At 44.4% G+C, this 16,067-nt stretch overlaps 3 protein-coding genes across 4 annotated transcripts; 2 read left to right on the top strand and 1 right to left on the bottom strand.

Annotated features, from left to right (window-relative positions):
* Positions 1-2,006: 2,006 nt before the first annotated feature.
* On the top strand, positions 2,007-9,963 carry LOC100647570. Its single transcript, XM_003394285.4, has one exon. The coding sequence runs from the start codon at positions 2,612-2,614 to the stop codon at positions 5,471-5,473; it is 2,862 nt and encodes a 953-aa protein (XP_003394333.1). The 5' UTR covers positions 2,007-2,611; the 3' UTR covers positions 5,474-9,963.
* Positions 9,964-11,019: 1,056 nt separating this feature from the next.
* On the top strand, positions 11,020-13,847 carry LOC100647805. Of its 2 annotated transcripts, none has more exons than XM_012320790.3 (3): positions 11,020-11,038; positions 13,245-13,377; positions 13,589-13,847. In XM_012320790.3, exons 2-3 carry the CDS (start codon positions 13,282-13,284, stop codon positions 13,787-13,789), a joined length of 297 nt encoding a protein of 98 aa, XP_012176180.1. In that variant the 5' UTR covers positions 11,020-11,038; positions 13,245-13,281; the 3' UTR covers positions 13,790-13,847. The 2 variants fall into 2 exon arrangements, with proteins under 2 accessions (XP_012176180.1, XP_012176181.1); XM_012320791.3 differs by lacking the exon at positions 11,020-11,038 and adding an exon at positions 11,844-11,862.
* On the bottom strand, positions 13,426-15,697 carry LOC100647690 (autophagy protein 5). The gene is made up of 4 exons (XM_003394286.4): positions 15,290-15,697; positions 14,977-15,182; positions 14,571-14,896; positions 13,426-14,511 (listed from the first exon to the last, which is right to left on the bottom strand). Exons 1-4 carry the CDS (start codon positions 15,443-15,445, stop codon positions 14,402-14,404), a joined length of 798 nt encoding a protein of 265 aa, XP_003394334.1. The 5' UTR covers positions 15,446-15,697; the 3' UTR covers positions 13,426-14,401.
* Positions 15,698-16,067: the final 370 nt, after the last annotated feature.

Genomic DNA, 16,067 nt, shown 5'->3' on the forward strand with positions numbered 1-16,067 from the left:
CTTCTCCTTCCTATTCTCGGTCTTCTCCGTTTCGCCTGTGTAATCTGTTCGGAACGATTCCCTCTCATAAACGTGCTCCTTCCCCCTAATGCTTGCTCCGTCACACGCTTATACAGACACTAACCCACAGAATCCCCCTGCCCCTTTACACCATCGGGTTGTTCGTTTCCCCTCTCCCCTCGTAGCAACCCGGACGGCCAGGCCGACCGAGCTGGCGACACCCTGTCTGGCAAGACCGGCCGGCGGACAAAGGAGGGGGAGCCTGGCCGCTGCGTTGCCACGTCCTCGGACTTCGAGCTGCACCTACCTTCGGCCCCAAGGACAAATCCGATGAACGTGCCAGCCATCGTGGCGTACTTAGGCGACTGTCGGTCTGCTACTGCTATGCCTCTTACCGATATTATTCCATGATCGGCTCTGCTCTCGCTTCTCTTCCATAGCCCCAGAGCTCGACTACGATCATGAGACGTCCGACGATAGAGGAAAACAACATTGAGTTCGGTAGAAAAAGGAAAGAAGATACGATCTCGTGATTTGAACGACAAGCATAAAATACCAAAAAGATGAGACACGCTCGCGAAACTATGCGAAGGTCGTATCGCTTCAGGAGGCACGTTCCTCTCGTCGCGATGTTAATGATTGTCAGATGTATTTAGAAACGGTTCGGAGTTGGAATGATCGACGGAGCGAGAATAAGCAGGCAGATTCTTAGAAACGCAGTAGGGTGCTCCTTCGTGGAACGACAGGAGGATCGGTCGAGTCTCAGTTTCTGCTAGTGGCGCGAATCGTGGAAATTTACGAGGCCTCGGTTCGTTTCTTTCTACAAGGCCCGTCTCTCTCACTCCTGTTTCTCCAAAGTACATATATACTAACACGAGGCTTGCGTCATTGCTTGCAGGTCTCTCCGCGTCCGTATACGTTGCGGCCTACGTGCGGCTCAGCGACATGGCAACCGCGCGTAAAGCTAAACATATTAACTGTCGGCTCACGCCACAAAAACAACATGATCTCATTCCACTACGTATATGCGAGGAACGTGTGATCCGTATGCACGCTTCGAAATCTCATTCAGTGATAACCAAGAAGTGAATAGGACGAGCATTCGAGAAACGAAAAATAAGAATGCGACGAAAACTATGAATAGCCATCGTAGTGACTGGTAACGGTAAGTCGGTAGAATGCTGGTAATAATCAGGAAAGAACAATACAGATCACATTACCCTACCGTGATTATAATAAGAACGGTACTTCAACCCTAACGAGACCTACCACTACCTGGCAAAGCTGACACGGCCACAGGCATTTTTCCTGGAAGGCAAAATCCCCTTGCCTCACCGGCCTTTCCCCTTATTCGATGCCAATAAAACTTCCTAGACGACGGTCGCTGTGTTGGCGCTCGGTACGGCAAACTTTCAAGAATCGTACCGTATGCGAAGTCTGACGTAGGTCTTCAACGATTTAACCTAGATAACACGCCTAATCTCAGCCGCGCGAGAAAACATCGTAGCTCGTCGAGTCGAGTCGAGTCGAGTCGAGTCGCGCGTCCACAATTCTTTTGACGCTTTGATTCGATTCGATTCGATTCGATTCGATCGCAATTCATAGACATTGGAAAAGATTCTGCACAGCATATGCTAGTATAGTGAATGCCGAGAAAAGACATGATCGAGTCGCACTAGGAGAAAGGCGAACAAAAATCATGGCTCCATGCTGGCTAGTGCGAGCCGAGAGTTGGTAAGCAACGAGCGAGTGAGCGAACGAGCGAGCGAACGGCAGAGGCAAGCAGGCAGGCAGGCAGGCAGGCAGGCAGGCAGGCAGTCAGACGAGTACGGCAGACAACATGGCGCCGAGAGCGTCGTCACGCTGGCGTGACGTTTCCCGCGCGCGTCATTAACGGAAGTGAGCACACAAAATGGCGGAGTTTTACGGCGCTGAGGTGTGAAAGGGAGGAGAGAAAGGCGAGAGGGTGCGACGGGGGGGGAGGGGCGGGTGGGGCGCCTACGGGTGCGGGCAGTCAGGCAGGATGACGAGAGCCGTAGAAAGAGAGAAGTTGGTGGAGGTTAGGTCGGTGGCGCAAAGAAAGAAGAATGACTGGTGGCCGACGGCGGTGGACTAGCGCCTGTGCTACTCGAGTGGGATGCGGGACGTCGAGGGGCGCTTACTGAATACGGAGAGTAAAGGACAGAGAATGGATCGCTGATAGGAAAGAGAGAGAAAGCGCTAGAGTACGGTCGATGCGGGAGTGGGGGTAGTACGGTGAGAGACCGAGAGTGCGGCAATGAGAAGGGAGACGCGCGGCAAGGGGTGACAGAGCGAGAGCGCGAGCTTGGGACGAGGGAGGAGAAGGGAAAGATCGTTTCAGTGGGAAGCAGCCGCATTCGTCGCCGGTGGTGGGGATGAAAATTAGTTACGGCATCTACCAAGACCTAAAAGGAACTCCGTGCGCGGCGCGGCCAGGCCACTTCGTGCAATGTTACGCGTTAAGGTACCCCCGTGCGTCGTTGGCAGTGCCCGGTTTCGAAGCTCATCGTCGTGTTCTCGTTCTCGTGTTCGACGTGACGGTCATCGTCACGCCGCGAAGGAGTTCGGTTCGTGAAATATAACACACGTTATGGCTCATGGAGTAAGCGAAGTGCTCGGTGAGGAAAACACAGCAGTGAAAATGGTGCATCAAAAACAGCAACAACAGCAATCAGTGCATCAACATCAGCAGCAACAGAATACGAGGAAATCGGTCGGTGTGATGGGAAGCAGACGGATATTTGCGCCGGCCTTCAAGCTCAAGGTTCTCGATTCGTACAGAAACGACATCGACTGTCGTGGAAATCAGCGTGCCACCGCGAGGAAGTACGGGATTCATCGACGTCAAATACAAAAATGGTTACAGTGTGAGGATAATTTGAGAAACAGTTGTGCCGAGACTGGAAATACCAGTGGTGGAGTGGTCTCGACAACGGCGATCTCTCCCGTGGGTGTTTCCAAGCCGGACGGTACCGTGACGGAAGCCACGGGGCCTGCCGTGACTCCAGCAGCGCCGGCCTTGAACCTCAGCCTCGCCAGACTGCACGGCGACGAGCTGGCTACACAGCAAGGGCCCCCACCTCTTCTTTCTCATCCTCCTCATGGTGGTTCACCCTCTTCGCCCCAATATGCTTCCCAATCTGGAACGGCGACGGCGCCGGTTTTGCCCGTTCGTCTCGGATATCAAGAATATTCCGGCAGCAATTCCGAGCAGCATCATTCTTGTCGGGAAACGGAGGATCGAGTACAGGTAACGGTGGACGTTCACGGTTACTCAGAGACACGCGCAGATCAAGAATCCACCTACTACGTTCTAAATTCGGACGGCCAACGAGAACACGAAAATTTTATCGACGGTCGAAACGAAGCGAAAGTGTATCAGACTCTGACGGCGTATCGAGTACCTGTTCATCAGGAACACCACCGATACGGTGGTAACGAGGCTAGCAACGAGATTGCGATCGCCACATCGTCGTTACATCGACATCGTTCTTCGACACCTAGTGCTACTCATCATCATCATCGATCTCAGCAAAATTACGGGGACGTGGATTCGTCGTCATCGATGGACGGGAAATCATCGTCACCGCCGTCGTACGGATCGCTGCTAGCGCCGTCGATGATAAAGACGGAACGAGCGAGCCCAGACTCGGCGGCGACGCCAGTGCCGTGCGAATCGACGAGTTCCCCCGGTGTCTCGAGGGTCCCTCTCTCGCCCGTTTCGTATCCAGCCAACGGCACCGGTTCCAACTCTAGCTCCAGCTCCACCATGTCCGTTCACTTCGATTCCCCACGGGCCTCCGCGAGTCCATGCTTGCACGTGCACGTCCACGAACACGCACACGCACACGCGTCACCAACGTTGGATTCCGAGAAGCCGATCCCGTCCCTACACCATCGATCGGCGCAGCAGCAGCAGCACCAGAGAGAGTCCAGGGAAACGACCACCACCGCGGTTCGTATCCACGCAGAGAAGGAAACGGAGAACATCGCCGAAGAACCGGAAATCGGAAGGGCGATGGTTAAGGAAGAGATCCAGCTGGAGGAGGATGTCGCAGCACCGATCGTGGAAGAAGGAAGAGAAGCCGTTGTCGCGTCTTCGTACGTCGATTACCAACGACCACCTGCCGCTACCTCGACACTCGCCGACTCCTGTCCGATAAGCCCCGTACACGATCGAGAAGGGTACTCTTTACCCTCGAGCCCTCAGGAACCAGTCAGCTCCGGTAGATCCAGCACAAGTTGCTCCGACAGCGAGATGGACCCCCTCGACTGCTCTTCCGGCAGCCACAATTCATCCAACGATCTCGCTCGTCGACGATCTTTCTCCCTTCGATTCAAATTGGACGTCCTCGACGCTTTTCATCGAGACGTCGGCGTGGCGGGCAATCAACGCGCCACCGCCAGGAAATTTGGCATAAACCGTCGTCAGGTACAGAAGTGGCTCGGACAGGAGACGGAACTGCGAGGCGAGATCGCCCTCCGTGGAAACTCCAGACAACGGCTCGGCCCTATCCAGGATGCCGCTTCCGGTGACTCACCGGTAGATCTGAGGACGTCGAACTACGTTTCGAGCTTATCGCAGGATCGTATTGAAATCGAGTTCGAGCGATCGCCTCCGCCTCTTTACTGTTGCGACGTTGGTTCCTCCTCTTCGCACCATCTTCCGTACTACCAGCATCCAGCCGCGGTCGATGTATCTTCCGAGAACGAGCCCGTCGTTTCTTGCAATCTCGCTTGTTGCATGGACGGCCACGTCGTAACACCGGTCGCTTCGTGCTACCAGGAAACCTCCTTAAGAGGATCTTGCTACTCCAGCTCGCACTCCAGACTGTACTGTTATTCGCCTCGAGAATATTCCTCGGAGATCACCTCGGCTCCCGAGCACTCGGAGGAATTGTCCTCGGCGTTTAAGAGACAGCACTGCACGCTTTCCTGCTGTTACGAAACTCTGCCGTCGCCGAAGAGGCTCTGCCTGGAAGCCGAAGACCCGATCAGGACGAACTCCTGCCATGAAGTGCCTCCTCAGGAAACGCCGCTCTGTTTGGTGAAGCCAAAGAGGCTCGTCGTCGCCTCTCCGTCGAGAACGGAGCCGGTATCGAGCACCGTGCCAACACCACCGGCGTCCACCGTGCCTCCGCCACCGGGACCAACGTTGAAGAAGGACGCAATTCTGTTCAAGCCGTATTTGGACAATCCTGTGACCAAACCTATCAAGGAACACGCGATCCAAAGAGGCTTGTCGCCAGTCAGTAGCCAGAGTATAATCGTGAACAACAACAACAACTGCCAAAGTATCTGTAATTTAAACGAAGGCAGAGGTCACGACTATGCTCTCGAGTTGAGCCTGAGATTGCCGGTGTCCTGGAGGGCTCATCCAAGTCCGTACACTGAGTTCCCACAGGTCAGGAGTGCGTTTGTTAGGTATCCAGCGAGTCCTCATTACACTTAATTGGTAAATCACGACTGATCCTCGATTGCGCGAAACAGGAGCGACGGTTTGTTCTATCTTAACGGGATAGTATCCATCTAAATTAATCGAATATCAAGGAGTCGATATTTTATGTGAAAACAATTTTTTAAAGCCGATATCTCCGTCGAATGTAACCGTTACCGATGACATTTAATTCGGAAACAAAAAAAAAGATTATAGTTAATATTTTATCCGTATCAAGGACGTTTCAATCGATTCGTAGATATTCGTTGGATAGCAAAAGACCTTCCACAAAGGATTTAGCCGGGCAGGATCGATTGGTACGTGATCTACGACACGTCGTATGCCACGTAAGCGTTTATCATTTCCTCGATCATCGGTGTCGCGTTATACATCACGATAAGTCTTAATCGACCATTGGACGAGCCGGGATATGGAAGGAGATTATACACGGTCGCGTCTTCGTTCGGCATGTTCCAACTTCTTCGGATCTGGCCTTTTTTCTCCCGCTGCCCTCCGTAAGGTTTTTTCACTCCTCCCCTTCTACTCTCCCTCTTTCTCCCCACCCATGAAAATCGTCGAGAAGTACACACACGGAGAAGTTTTTTCTCGTGCCGGCTTTATCGACGAGATTAGCTCGTTCGACGGCTATCGGCTAGGCCGTTTAGAGGTCGAGTGTGCTCGCTATAATTACGGAATTATGTCAGTCTCGGTATGATATCGATCACGAGGAAAACTCGGTAGCGTGGTCTCGCGCGCGGCACCGTGCCGTTCCGCAACGCAACACCACGACACCGCCTTTATTTCGCCGCCAATTGCCTTCGTGGAAAACACTCGATTCGTAATCTCGACCATGGGAAACGGCTACCGGTTTTTCTTTTTCGAACCCGGTTCGATTTCTTGGTAAAAGCAGATCGGTGTCGCGACACCGGACTTTTCCGCGAACCGACGCCGCTCCTCTCGTTTCGCGTTCAGTCGAGGATCGATCTCTTAATATCGTTTAATTGCTCAAACAATTTCTTCCATACGCGCACGTGTGCCACGCATGGTGCGTAAGTATTACGACAGGGTTTCGTCTCAATTTTTCCTCTCTAATTTTTCGGAACTCTCTCCCCTCTCGAACAGCCAGGCGATTTATTTCCTTAGGTGTCTCGTTTCCTTCATCCTGGATCGAATTTTCTGTAAATATGTATATACGATGGTATAGAAAGATCGAGCCGAGTAAACTCGGATTTCGAACATATCGATGCATCTTTGATAATAATTTGGTTCGATCTTCTCGCTAGCATCATCATTCGTGGTTATTTTTGTATCGAATGTGCGATCCCGAGGAAGAAGGAAAGGGACACGAAATGTTGAAGAAGGACTTCGCGAGAAATTCGCCGTACACGCTTCCCTTCGAGGCCGCCATCCGTGCCTTTCTTCTCGTTGATCCTAGAGCAAACGTGTTGCCCAATTTAGAGCAAACTTACACGTAGACTTAGTCGTATATAGAGCTATATTTTGTACAAATTTGTGTCTCGATTCCGCTAAGAAATCGACAAGGATAAAAAGGGAATGTAAAACGGCGAATCGATTCCGCGTGGAGAAACTTGAAATTATGTATTTGTTGCGATAAAGTAATTGTAAATATTTTTATTGCTATTGATCGATGAAATTTTGACAATCCAATGTTCTACGTCGAAACGATTCGTTCGTTGATCGCACATATACGTATACTCCAAGTCGGGATACGAGACTGATCGTACGGGGAGACTTTCAAAAAGACACACACGAAAACGTTCCGTAAAATCCGCGTGCCTTACACGATATACATATAACGTAGAAATTAGAATCACACAGGGACTCAACATCGTTATAGCATCGAGTGTTTAGAGAATATGATCGCGATTCTAATTTAGGTTAGCGCACTCGTTCGCGGTACAAAACCACGAGAGTAACGTTCTTAATTATTCTTATAAATTATTCACGCGTGTACATCGTTTCATGCGTTCGTTCTCCGGTTGGTATTCCGCCGGCTTATTTCGATTCTCGAGTCGATAACGCGTTCATTTTTATCGTCGAACGACCTTCGAGCTATCACGGCGAAGAAAGTTTCTGAATCAGCGGTCGGTCGCGAAGCGAAAAAAAAAAAACTCGGAAATGCCTCGTTCCGTTTTCTGTGTCTGATAATCGATCGCTATCTGCCCGAAACGATTGGAACGAGATAATCTACGCGTACAGCGTGTGCCCCACGGTCTGCGAAAATAGAGTACGATCCGGCGAGAAAGTTTCCCTCGGATGGGAAACCGAAAATAGCGTTCCACGAATGTTCTGCGATCCGGCAATTGAGCACGTCGCGGCAAAGAAGGGCAATTTTGTAAATTACCATCGCAGACAGAGCAGTTACGTCAATGTTTCAATATTCAGACTCAATCGAGCTCGTTCCAAGCGCAACTAATCTCACGCGTTGCGATAGCCGCGTGTATTATCAGCCAGAAAGATGCACTTGCGTTCCTCGTGGATAGTGCTACGCACGGGTCAACGGTATTTACCTGGATTCATGCCTCCACGGAGCAGAAACTAAATTCCTCCGGTTTCCTACCTCTATTGGTAGATGGAATTTCATCTACCAAACGTACCGCTAATCTCTTTCTTTTATTCATTTTCTAACTGAGATCTTTTTAACGAATTTCTTTGGCAAATAATAAACCTCGAGAATCGAATATCGCCAAAGTGGGAGAAGAAACCGTATTAACCTTGTCCGCGTTCGCCGATAGGGTCAAGGTGGCAATGTACAATAAAATATAGCGTAATCTTAAGCCATAATGAATTACATAATGCCATAACAACGTTTTACATAATAAACGTACTGTCGAACCGACTGACGAGAGAGAGAGAGAAAAAGAGAGTGTGTGTGTGTATGTGTGTGTGTGAAAGAGAGATAGAGAGAGAGAGAGAGCGTGCGTGTTCGATAGCGCGAGAAATAAATGCGTGGTTGCGTGTATGTCGGCGCGCGTTTTGAACGTGCGCACGCGTGTGTTCCATGTGCACAGCCCACAAGAGTCTATTAAACGAGGCATAAAGCGTTGTATAAGCAATATTTTTTAAGTGCATCAAACTGTGTGAACAGAAAGTAAAAGAGAGGGGAAGGAGACACGAAGAGAACGAACGGTTGGATCGAAGTGGGGAGAAAAACTTCGTGGGCGAACCCCCACGTTTTAAACCCACGTGCAGGGAGGCGATGTATATACACAAACCATACATACATACATACATGCATACACACATACACACACACACACACACACACACACACACACACAAATAATTACGTTGTAAGCATAATGCTCGTGTATCTTATATGTGTAAAGAAATATATATATATATATATGTAGTGTTGAACGATAGAGACAAAGTGACTTTATATATATATATATAAATAAATATGTATATGTATACATAATTATTATATTTTAATATGATCAAATTGTATGTAACGAAGCGCTTGAAAACTCGCCCGGTGCCTTTTAAAGATCGCTCGTGCCTTATAGCTTCGCTGGCGCGAGAAGGAATCAAGGACCAAAGTGTCTCGCGTCCTTAGAACGAGCCACGTATTTTTACGTCCTCTCCGCGGCAAAGAAGCGTACCCGTGCGGGTTGTTGGCAAGGATACGCTCCGCGAAAGAGAACACCGGTGACTCGTCCAAGCGTGTAATAATATCAGTATTCACATTTATTCTTTTATTTATTTGGTCGCTAATTCGACGCGTCAAAACCATCATTTTGTTTCTCTTTTCTGTTTTCTAATTGAATAAACCAGATCGATCTAGATGTCGTATAAATTCGATAGATTACGCTTTTGTTCGTTTCTTTCTTTTTTCCTCTCCTTTTTAATATATATCTTCCGCTCGTCCACTGTACATCTCCAGTCATTCTGATCGGTTGGCATTTAATTCGTATTCGATCGTAAATCATCCGGATGATATATGGAAAACTGTGTTAGTCGAACGTGAACTCGTTCTGAGGGTTGATCGAGAGCTAGAAACGAACGAATCGGGTTCCCTCGCCAAGAGAGGCAGCTCAAAGTGTGATAATCGTTGAATCGTTGATACCTAGCCTCGAGGGCTTATCCATTTTTTTTCCTCTCTTTGTACGGTCGAAATTCTCAGCGGACGTTAAAAACAGCGGCGAAAGCAACGATATTCTGCGCATCGCCCGATCCGCATGTTTCTCAATTTGTCGGTAAAATTCGACCGATTACCAAGCATATCCGCTATTGTGATTCACCGAGAACAACGTAGCGACAGCGTGAGAGGGAGAGACTGAATTTATTCGGAGAGAAAGGGAGAGAGAATGCTTGAGAACGATTTTAATGTACGGTGAGACAGGCATCATGAATCTGTCGTTTATTTCACTTTTTTTGTACGCTCGAAGAAACAAAAATTACTGTATTAAATATTGTATTATATACACACGCGTAGATTATGAGAATTTGAGAGAAAATATAAGAGACTATTTTAAAAGAAACCTTCGTGTATTATTTCCATTTTTGCAAGTAATTAACAACTTAACGTAATAACTTAATTATAGTGGCACGACCTTTCCCTTTAACCCTGACTACACAGTACGTGTTTATCGTGGAATACAAATTCGCAACCGTTTTTGTATCACGTTTTGCCACCATCGAATATATAATGCAATCAGTACATTCTTTTCTTTTATTTCTTGTAGCTCTAGATAATTCTAATCGTACGAGATTACGTGATTGTGAAAACGCATTTGATTATGTATATACATTTCTCAGAGGCGCTTACACGCGTGGCAGACTGAGCGTCTCGAGATAACTGGGATACTGATAATTTGAGAAAAGTTGACAGAGTCGAACAAAGATACATACACACGCCGATTTACAAGTTGACTTCGAGGGAGCGGTACAGTCTTTGATCTCGATCTTGTTCCATCCTATTATTTATTACGCGACGTGTCGATACATCGAGGACGAGAATATAATTAGAAATTCATTCGAGGAAATAACAGACATGGCTTACAAAGTAACTTTTGTCTTATCGACCCCGCAACTTGCCTTTGCCTTATGCCTTCCTTTTTTATGACAATAACGCGAATAAAGTTCCAATATTTTGAGAAATAACTCTAGAAATATGGTGAGAAATAAATCCAATAACTTATGTCGTTAGGAACTACGTTCGAAGAGGTTTGTTGTTGAAAGCTCGTACGAAGAAAAATGTCGCAAATCGGTATCATTGCTGCTATTGTTCAAACGATTGTTCTTCTTTTCTTTTTCAGCAAAGATGGTAATCTTATCTAATAAAACGTTTCACACGCTGAAGAAACTCGTGAAATACTACTGCAACGTTCTATTTCGAATTACGCTAAATTCAACTTAAAACCTACAACTGCGATACAAGCTTACAATATGTCAACGTCATTCGGTTCGAAATTTCGTCATATTCTGAAATACCGACGTTACACACGTGTTACATTTATCGTTAAAGTACACTTCTCCGCGATGCTTTTAAATAATTCTGTCGCATTTGAACGAGGACTGAAGTCATATCGAAGATAAGGACAAGTCAACTTAGTGGTTCGTATACTGAAAGTAGTCACGTCGGATGCACACTCATACAGTCGTGCGATCTGCAATCGATGCAACCGATGCATTGTTTCCGTTATCGTGGTTGATTGGTAGTATCCGAGGATCGACGATCGCACACGTACTCGCTAAACTTTCTAGGCACGCAATCGCACGCCTGCCTGCACGCCATGCAGTTGCTGTTCATCGGCTATGCACTTGTGTCGATAAATGACGTAAAAGATCTTTAACTTGTAGTTGTTTTTTCGAATTGCTAAATGTCTTCTCATTCTTAAAATTCGACGAGTCTTTTTACAATATAAAGACTACATGTTTATTTATAAATCACCGTTAATGCAACAGGCTAATGCGAGGAGAAAGATTGAATTGCTGTTTTTATTGACCGTTTCCTTGAACTTATGTAGCAGGGGCTAAAAAATGTAGCGCGGGCAGTTGCATACATGCATGTGATGCAATACATATATTCCTATATATCTCTAGAGTAGACGTATAATTGGATTGGAATACATGATAATTAAACCGGAAGCGCGATTAGTTTCGTGCGATAAACTTGTACTAATTGTTGCATTCCTATTTAAATGTGGCTTTAACAGCTTATTTAAAATTGTAATGTCCCGAATGACGTTGATCAAACAAGTTTTGAATCCCTCTGCAGGTTTATGGAAGCTCTTAACGTCAATCGTATAATCCAGGCATTTTTGTTATCGACGGTGGTAGCATAGTTGCACTGATTTATCGATACTTCTCTCTACGGTTTTTTGAAAGATTATTAAATATCTTATCGTTCTTATTGTAGGCCATATTGCGTTCTCCCGGTACGTAATTAGCTTAAAATCATATGGCATGATTAACACTGCAAATGGGAAGAAAATGAAATCCGCGATAACTCTATTTGTAAGTGGTGTTCATTATAGCCGACAATTTCGGCTGTATTAAGGAATAAACGATGTTTATCGAAAGTTCCTAATATTAAATCGCGATTCGTTTTTATTGAGGCCACCGTGTGCGCGCAAAACAGACCTTGAATCAAAGTATGACTGATGCAACGCTTCAATCAACGCCAATAAATGTCACCGACTGCTACAATGCAATTAGGAAGGGTACAGTGGCATATGCACACGAAAATTCATACTAACGTTACATATTTACTTCGATCGTGTAACCTTGCAAATGTATCTGTTCGAATTAAAGTTACGATTGCGTAGACCCAGTTAATTTCCTCTCAGTAAGTTGTACAACTGCATAGCATTGTATCTTTTGCTAAATCGTTTCGCATTCAAAGGTAATAAGCTGCTATCTACAACGCTAAAAAATTCACGACAGGATTCCACGCGTCTGGCGTTCTCAACCGGAAGTTCGAAAGGGATACCAAAAAGTTTCTGGCTTCATTCCAATAGACGAATAACGTGTCTTCTCTGTTTGCGAGTTAAAGATCAGCGTGACGACAAAGTCTCAAGTTTCGCTGATTATTCTTACCGTGTACTTCTTGTCCGTCTGCCGATACCATCAGACAGTGCTTGCTTATAAATTGTCAGCAACTTTAGAAACCGCCGACCTGCACCGTATTTTATCAACCATCGTCCGTACAACAAAGTTGTTAGAAAAAGCTGGGCATCGTGTTCAATTTACCGGTATATAGATTGCATGTTTTCAAACTCGATTAGAATCACGGTAGAGTCATCTGTTAGACGTAAACGTTAAAGAGAAAAAGATAGCAGAAACATTCAACCATTATCATTTTGATTGTACGATAATTTAGTGCTGAAGGAGGGAAAAAAAGAAAATCTTTCTCAAGAAACGGAAAAAGAAAAGACCAGATTGCGTAGCTAATCAAAAAGAGGAGGGAAAAAAAGTAGAGAATATTAATTCTGAAAATAGTTGGAAGACAGCGTTTACTGCGTTGTGAAAGTCCAGCCAGAGTTTATTTTTACCCTAGACGAACGTGTGCCTTCTCTCCATCGTTTCTCCTGCTTGTTTTCGTTCTCTCGTTCTCCTCGGAATATGCCTCTTTTCCCCACTGTCTTTTATCTCTCTTCTCTTTTGGTAGACAATAATTTTCGAGCGACAGATCGTACGCTTCTTTCGATCGATGATTTTGCTGGTTCGTTAAACACAGGACATTTTATGACGATTGTCATGTCGTTCAATCGCGGATCCTATTTGTATATCGTAATTTGTAAATCGATACGTGTTACAGGTTTCCTATACAAAGACCATTGAAAAAAGAGTTGTAAATGACGGAGCGCTATGTATCGCCCGAAGTGAAGGCCGTAGTGACCAAGGAAGAGATTCACAAGAGATACCAAGACGCTGCTCTGATCATATTTAAAGTAATTATTTATTTACGACGCACAGGTCTACCAATTAAAAACGTCATATTTAAATTGTAATTAAATATAGAAACAACATTTTATTGATCTTCTGTCTCAACTTAGAATCGTTTTAATACATAAATTGTATTTTAAGAACACATTGTATATGGTTTTGTACATTGTTCCGAGTAATAATTATTTCAATGTCTCGTAAATCTCTACATTTCAGGAGCAACAAAGTAAAAAGGAACTTGTTAACTATTTAACTTTTGGGACGAGTCGCAGAACCATGGAATATAGTAGCTACGGAAACCACCCTGTTATTGTGCGGAGACCAGTCGGCTCTTTGGCAACTCGTAACGATAGTACCATATCCTCACAAATATCAAGGATATATCGAAAGCCTCGAGATAGCTGTGCAATAAACTAATTTATGACCCAATTATGGTTCTCGATTGTAAATTAAACGACCATGTCTCTATTTTATAGTTTAGCGTCTTTAATGTTTCATTTCCCTTTTTTCTTCAAATAAGATAGCAATCAATCCTCGTTTCATTTCCTACTTAAGATATTCACATTGATTTTATACGATATCCAATACAATAGCAATTAATACGTTTATATACATAAATGATTCTTTAAATATTTATATAATTATATTTATACAATATATTTCCTTCCGGATACAATATTGTGAATTGAATTACAATCCGATCGATCTATAATAAACGTGGTCCAATATCGATTCGATTTTAGCACAAGTCCAACGTTGCCGTCCAACGTTACGACAGAGTTTGAGTATGTTCGTGCGTTACAAGAATATAAGCAACAGTAACAGCTTTGCGTTTAACCGATATCATCCAGGAAAAATTAGAGGGTCATTTATGACTTCGTATAAAATAAATATACGACAAAGCACATAATATTAAAAAGACCCGTAGTATAGCGATCTTGATTAGAATACCAGTAATACTGGTAAGAGAAAACAGCACTTAACTCACGATTTCATTGATAATTAGTCAATTGGCTGTTTCATCGTGGGTTATGATGTCACGACTAAATGTAAAAAATTGTCAGGATAGCTCATGTGTTCTGACATCCATTGGAGGGGTGTTTCCAAAGGTGGGCTAATACCATGAGTGAACACTGTAACTATATAAAAAAACAAACATATAAAACTCAAAATATTCACAAACAAAATAAATATTTACCATTTTCATTGTCTGGGAATACTTCGTTCAGCAAATGCCTTAACGTCTTCCTTTGGCCTTCCTCATTTACAGGTTTTACAAGTTTTTGTACATATTTGTCTTCGCTTATATAACATCGAAATGGTATATACTTAAAACCTTCCTCCGTGTTACTAGCCTCCATAAGTTTTCGATTTACAGACCAGAATTGATCAAACTTATCATTAAGTAAACCAGACCATAATTGATTGTGATCTTTCTTTTGCATACTGGATACAACCTGGCTTCTGTGCTTTAATACATCTGCTTCCTTTACACAGGAGAGAAAATATGCTTCCACTACTTCTCTATAATTGAAATTCAAACGTCTGGTCGAATCAAGCATCTTATTAGAAACAGATATTCGATTATTTCTGAATATACTCACTTATTTTGACAGTGCATCAGCACATTTTCTGGGAACCTGTCAAAATGAACGACGATATTCCAAGGCAATTCAACGTCATTGGAATAGATGTCCAAAAGAACACCAATTGGATAGTGCCACTTTAGGGGGATACCGTTAAATTCTAACCACATCTCATGCTCCTGCTTACTGTCACTTTGTATATGTCTTATAAAATGTTTTCGTATCTAATAAAAAAAAAATGTGTAAAATGGATCAATTAAACATTATAGAGATAATTGTTACTGATAGCATTTTACTTATATCTTTTATATTATTTATGTTATTTATTTACCTTATCTGTGCATAGTGGGAAATAACTTAACCTAGGCACCATAAGATAAAATGGGTCGGGTCCTTGTAATTCACATATTTCCTCGGAATCAAGCGTAAAACAAACAGGAATTTTACCATCCCAAATTTCTCTCAGTACCTCCCTGTCATTCGCCATTATGCATACGGCAATAAATAACCTTTATTCTAATTCATTCGAACTTTTAACAAGAAACGAGTATCTTGAAATAAAAGGTTATGTTTTTCGTCTGCTACAAAAATTAACTAAGTTCATTCAGATAGTGCCCAGAGATGAGTAGGATGGTTGTCAATGAGCATGACAGAAATTTGGCCAAAGGTACGCTCCACGAATTACCGCCTCTAACGTTCAAACGGTCGAACTATACGCACATTTCTTCGCCCGATGCTTTTGGTGGGAGCATAGCACGGCGAGTGGAGAAATGTGCGTTCGTACCGAGCCGTACAGAGTTACCCGAAAGTAAGCGCTTACTCTATAGTGCGATTCGAAAAAAAAGCGATAGAACGTTACGCCCATTACTATGACTACGATTTTCACGTTATTCTCGTCGCTTTTGTGAGAAAAGACTTGTTCTAGATCCATCGGTCGAACAAAGAAGTCAAATTTATAGATTATTGTAAACCTGCAAATGGAAGTAAATAAAACAATCTTATTTTGCAAATGAACAAAGCGTTTAATAATTCAAAATCCTTCCGACACCCTCGCGTAAAAGGTATTCGAATCCTTCTGAAATTTCTAGTAACAACGTCGTCATTCTATG

The sequence above is a fragment of the Bombus terrestris genome, chromosome 3, assembly GCF_910591885.1.
Source record: "Bombus terrestris chromosome 3, iyBomTerr1.2, whole genome shotgun sequence".
Classification (NCBI taxonomy): Eukaryota; Metazoa; Arthropoda; class Insecta; order Hymenoptera; family Apidae; genus Bombus; species Bombus terrestris.

Coding starts and splice junctions, on each gene's coding strand:
- LOC100647570 (XM_003394285.4), top strand. CDS start 2,612: ATGGCTCATGGAGTAAGCGAAGTGCTCGGTGAGGAAAACACAGCAGTG.
- LOC100647690 (XM_003394286.4), bottom strand. CDS start 15,445: ATGGCGAATGACAGGGAGGTACTGAGAGAAATTTGGGATGGTAAAATT. Junction 15,183..15,289: donor TCCCACTATGCACAGATAAG/GTAAATAAATAA, acceptor TTTTTTTATTAG/ATACGAAAACATTTTATAAG. Junction 14,897..14,976: donor CTGATGCACTGTCAAAATAA/GTGAGTATATTC, acceptor TTTCAATTATAG/AGAAGTAGTGGAAGCATATT.
- LOC100647805 (XM_012320790.3), top strand. CDS start 13,282: ATGACGGAGCGCTATGTATCGCCCGAAGTGAAGGCCGTAGTGACCAAG. Junction 13,378..13,588: donor CTGCTCTGATCATATTTAAA/GTAATTATTTAT, acceptor TCTACATTTCAG/GAGCAACAAAGTAAAAAGGA.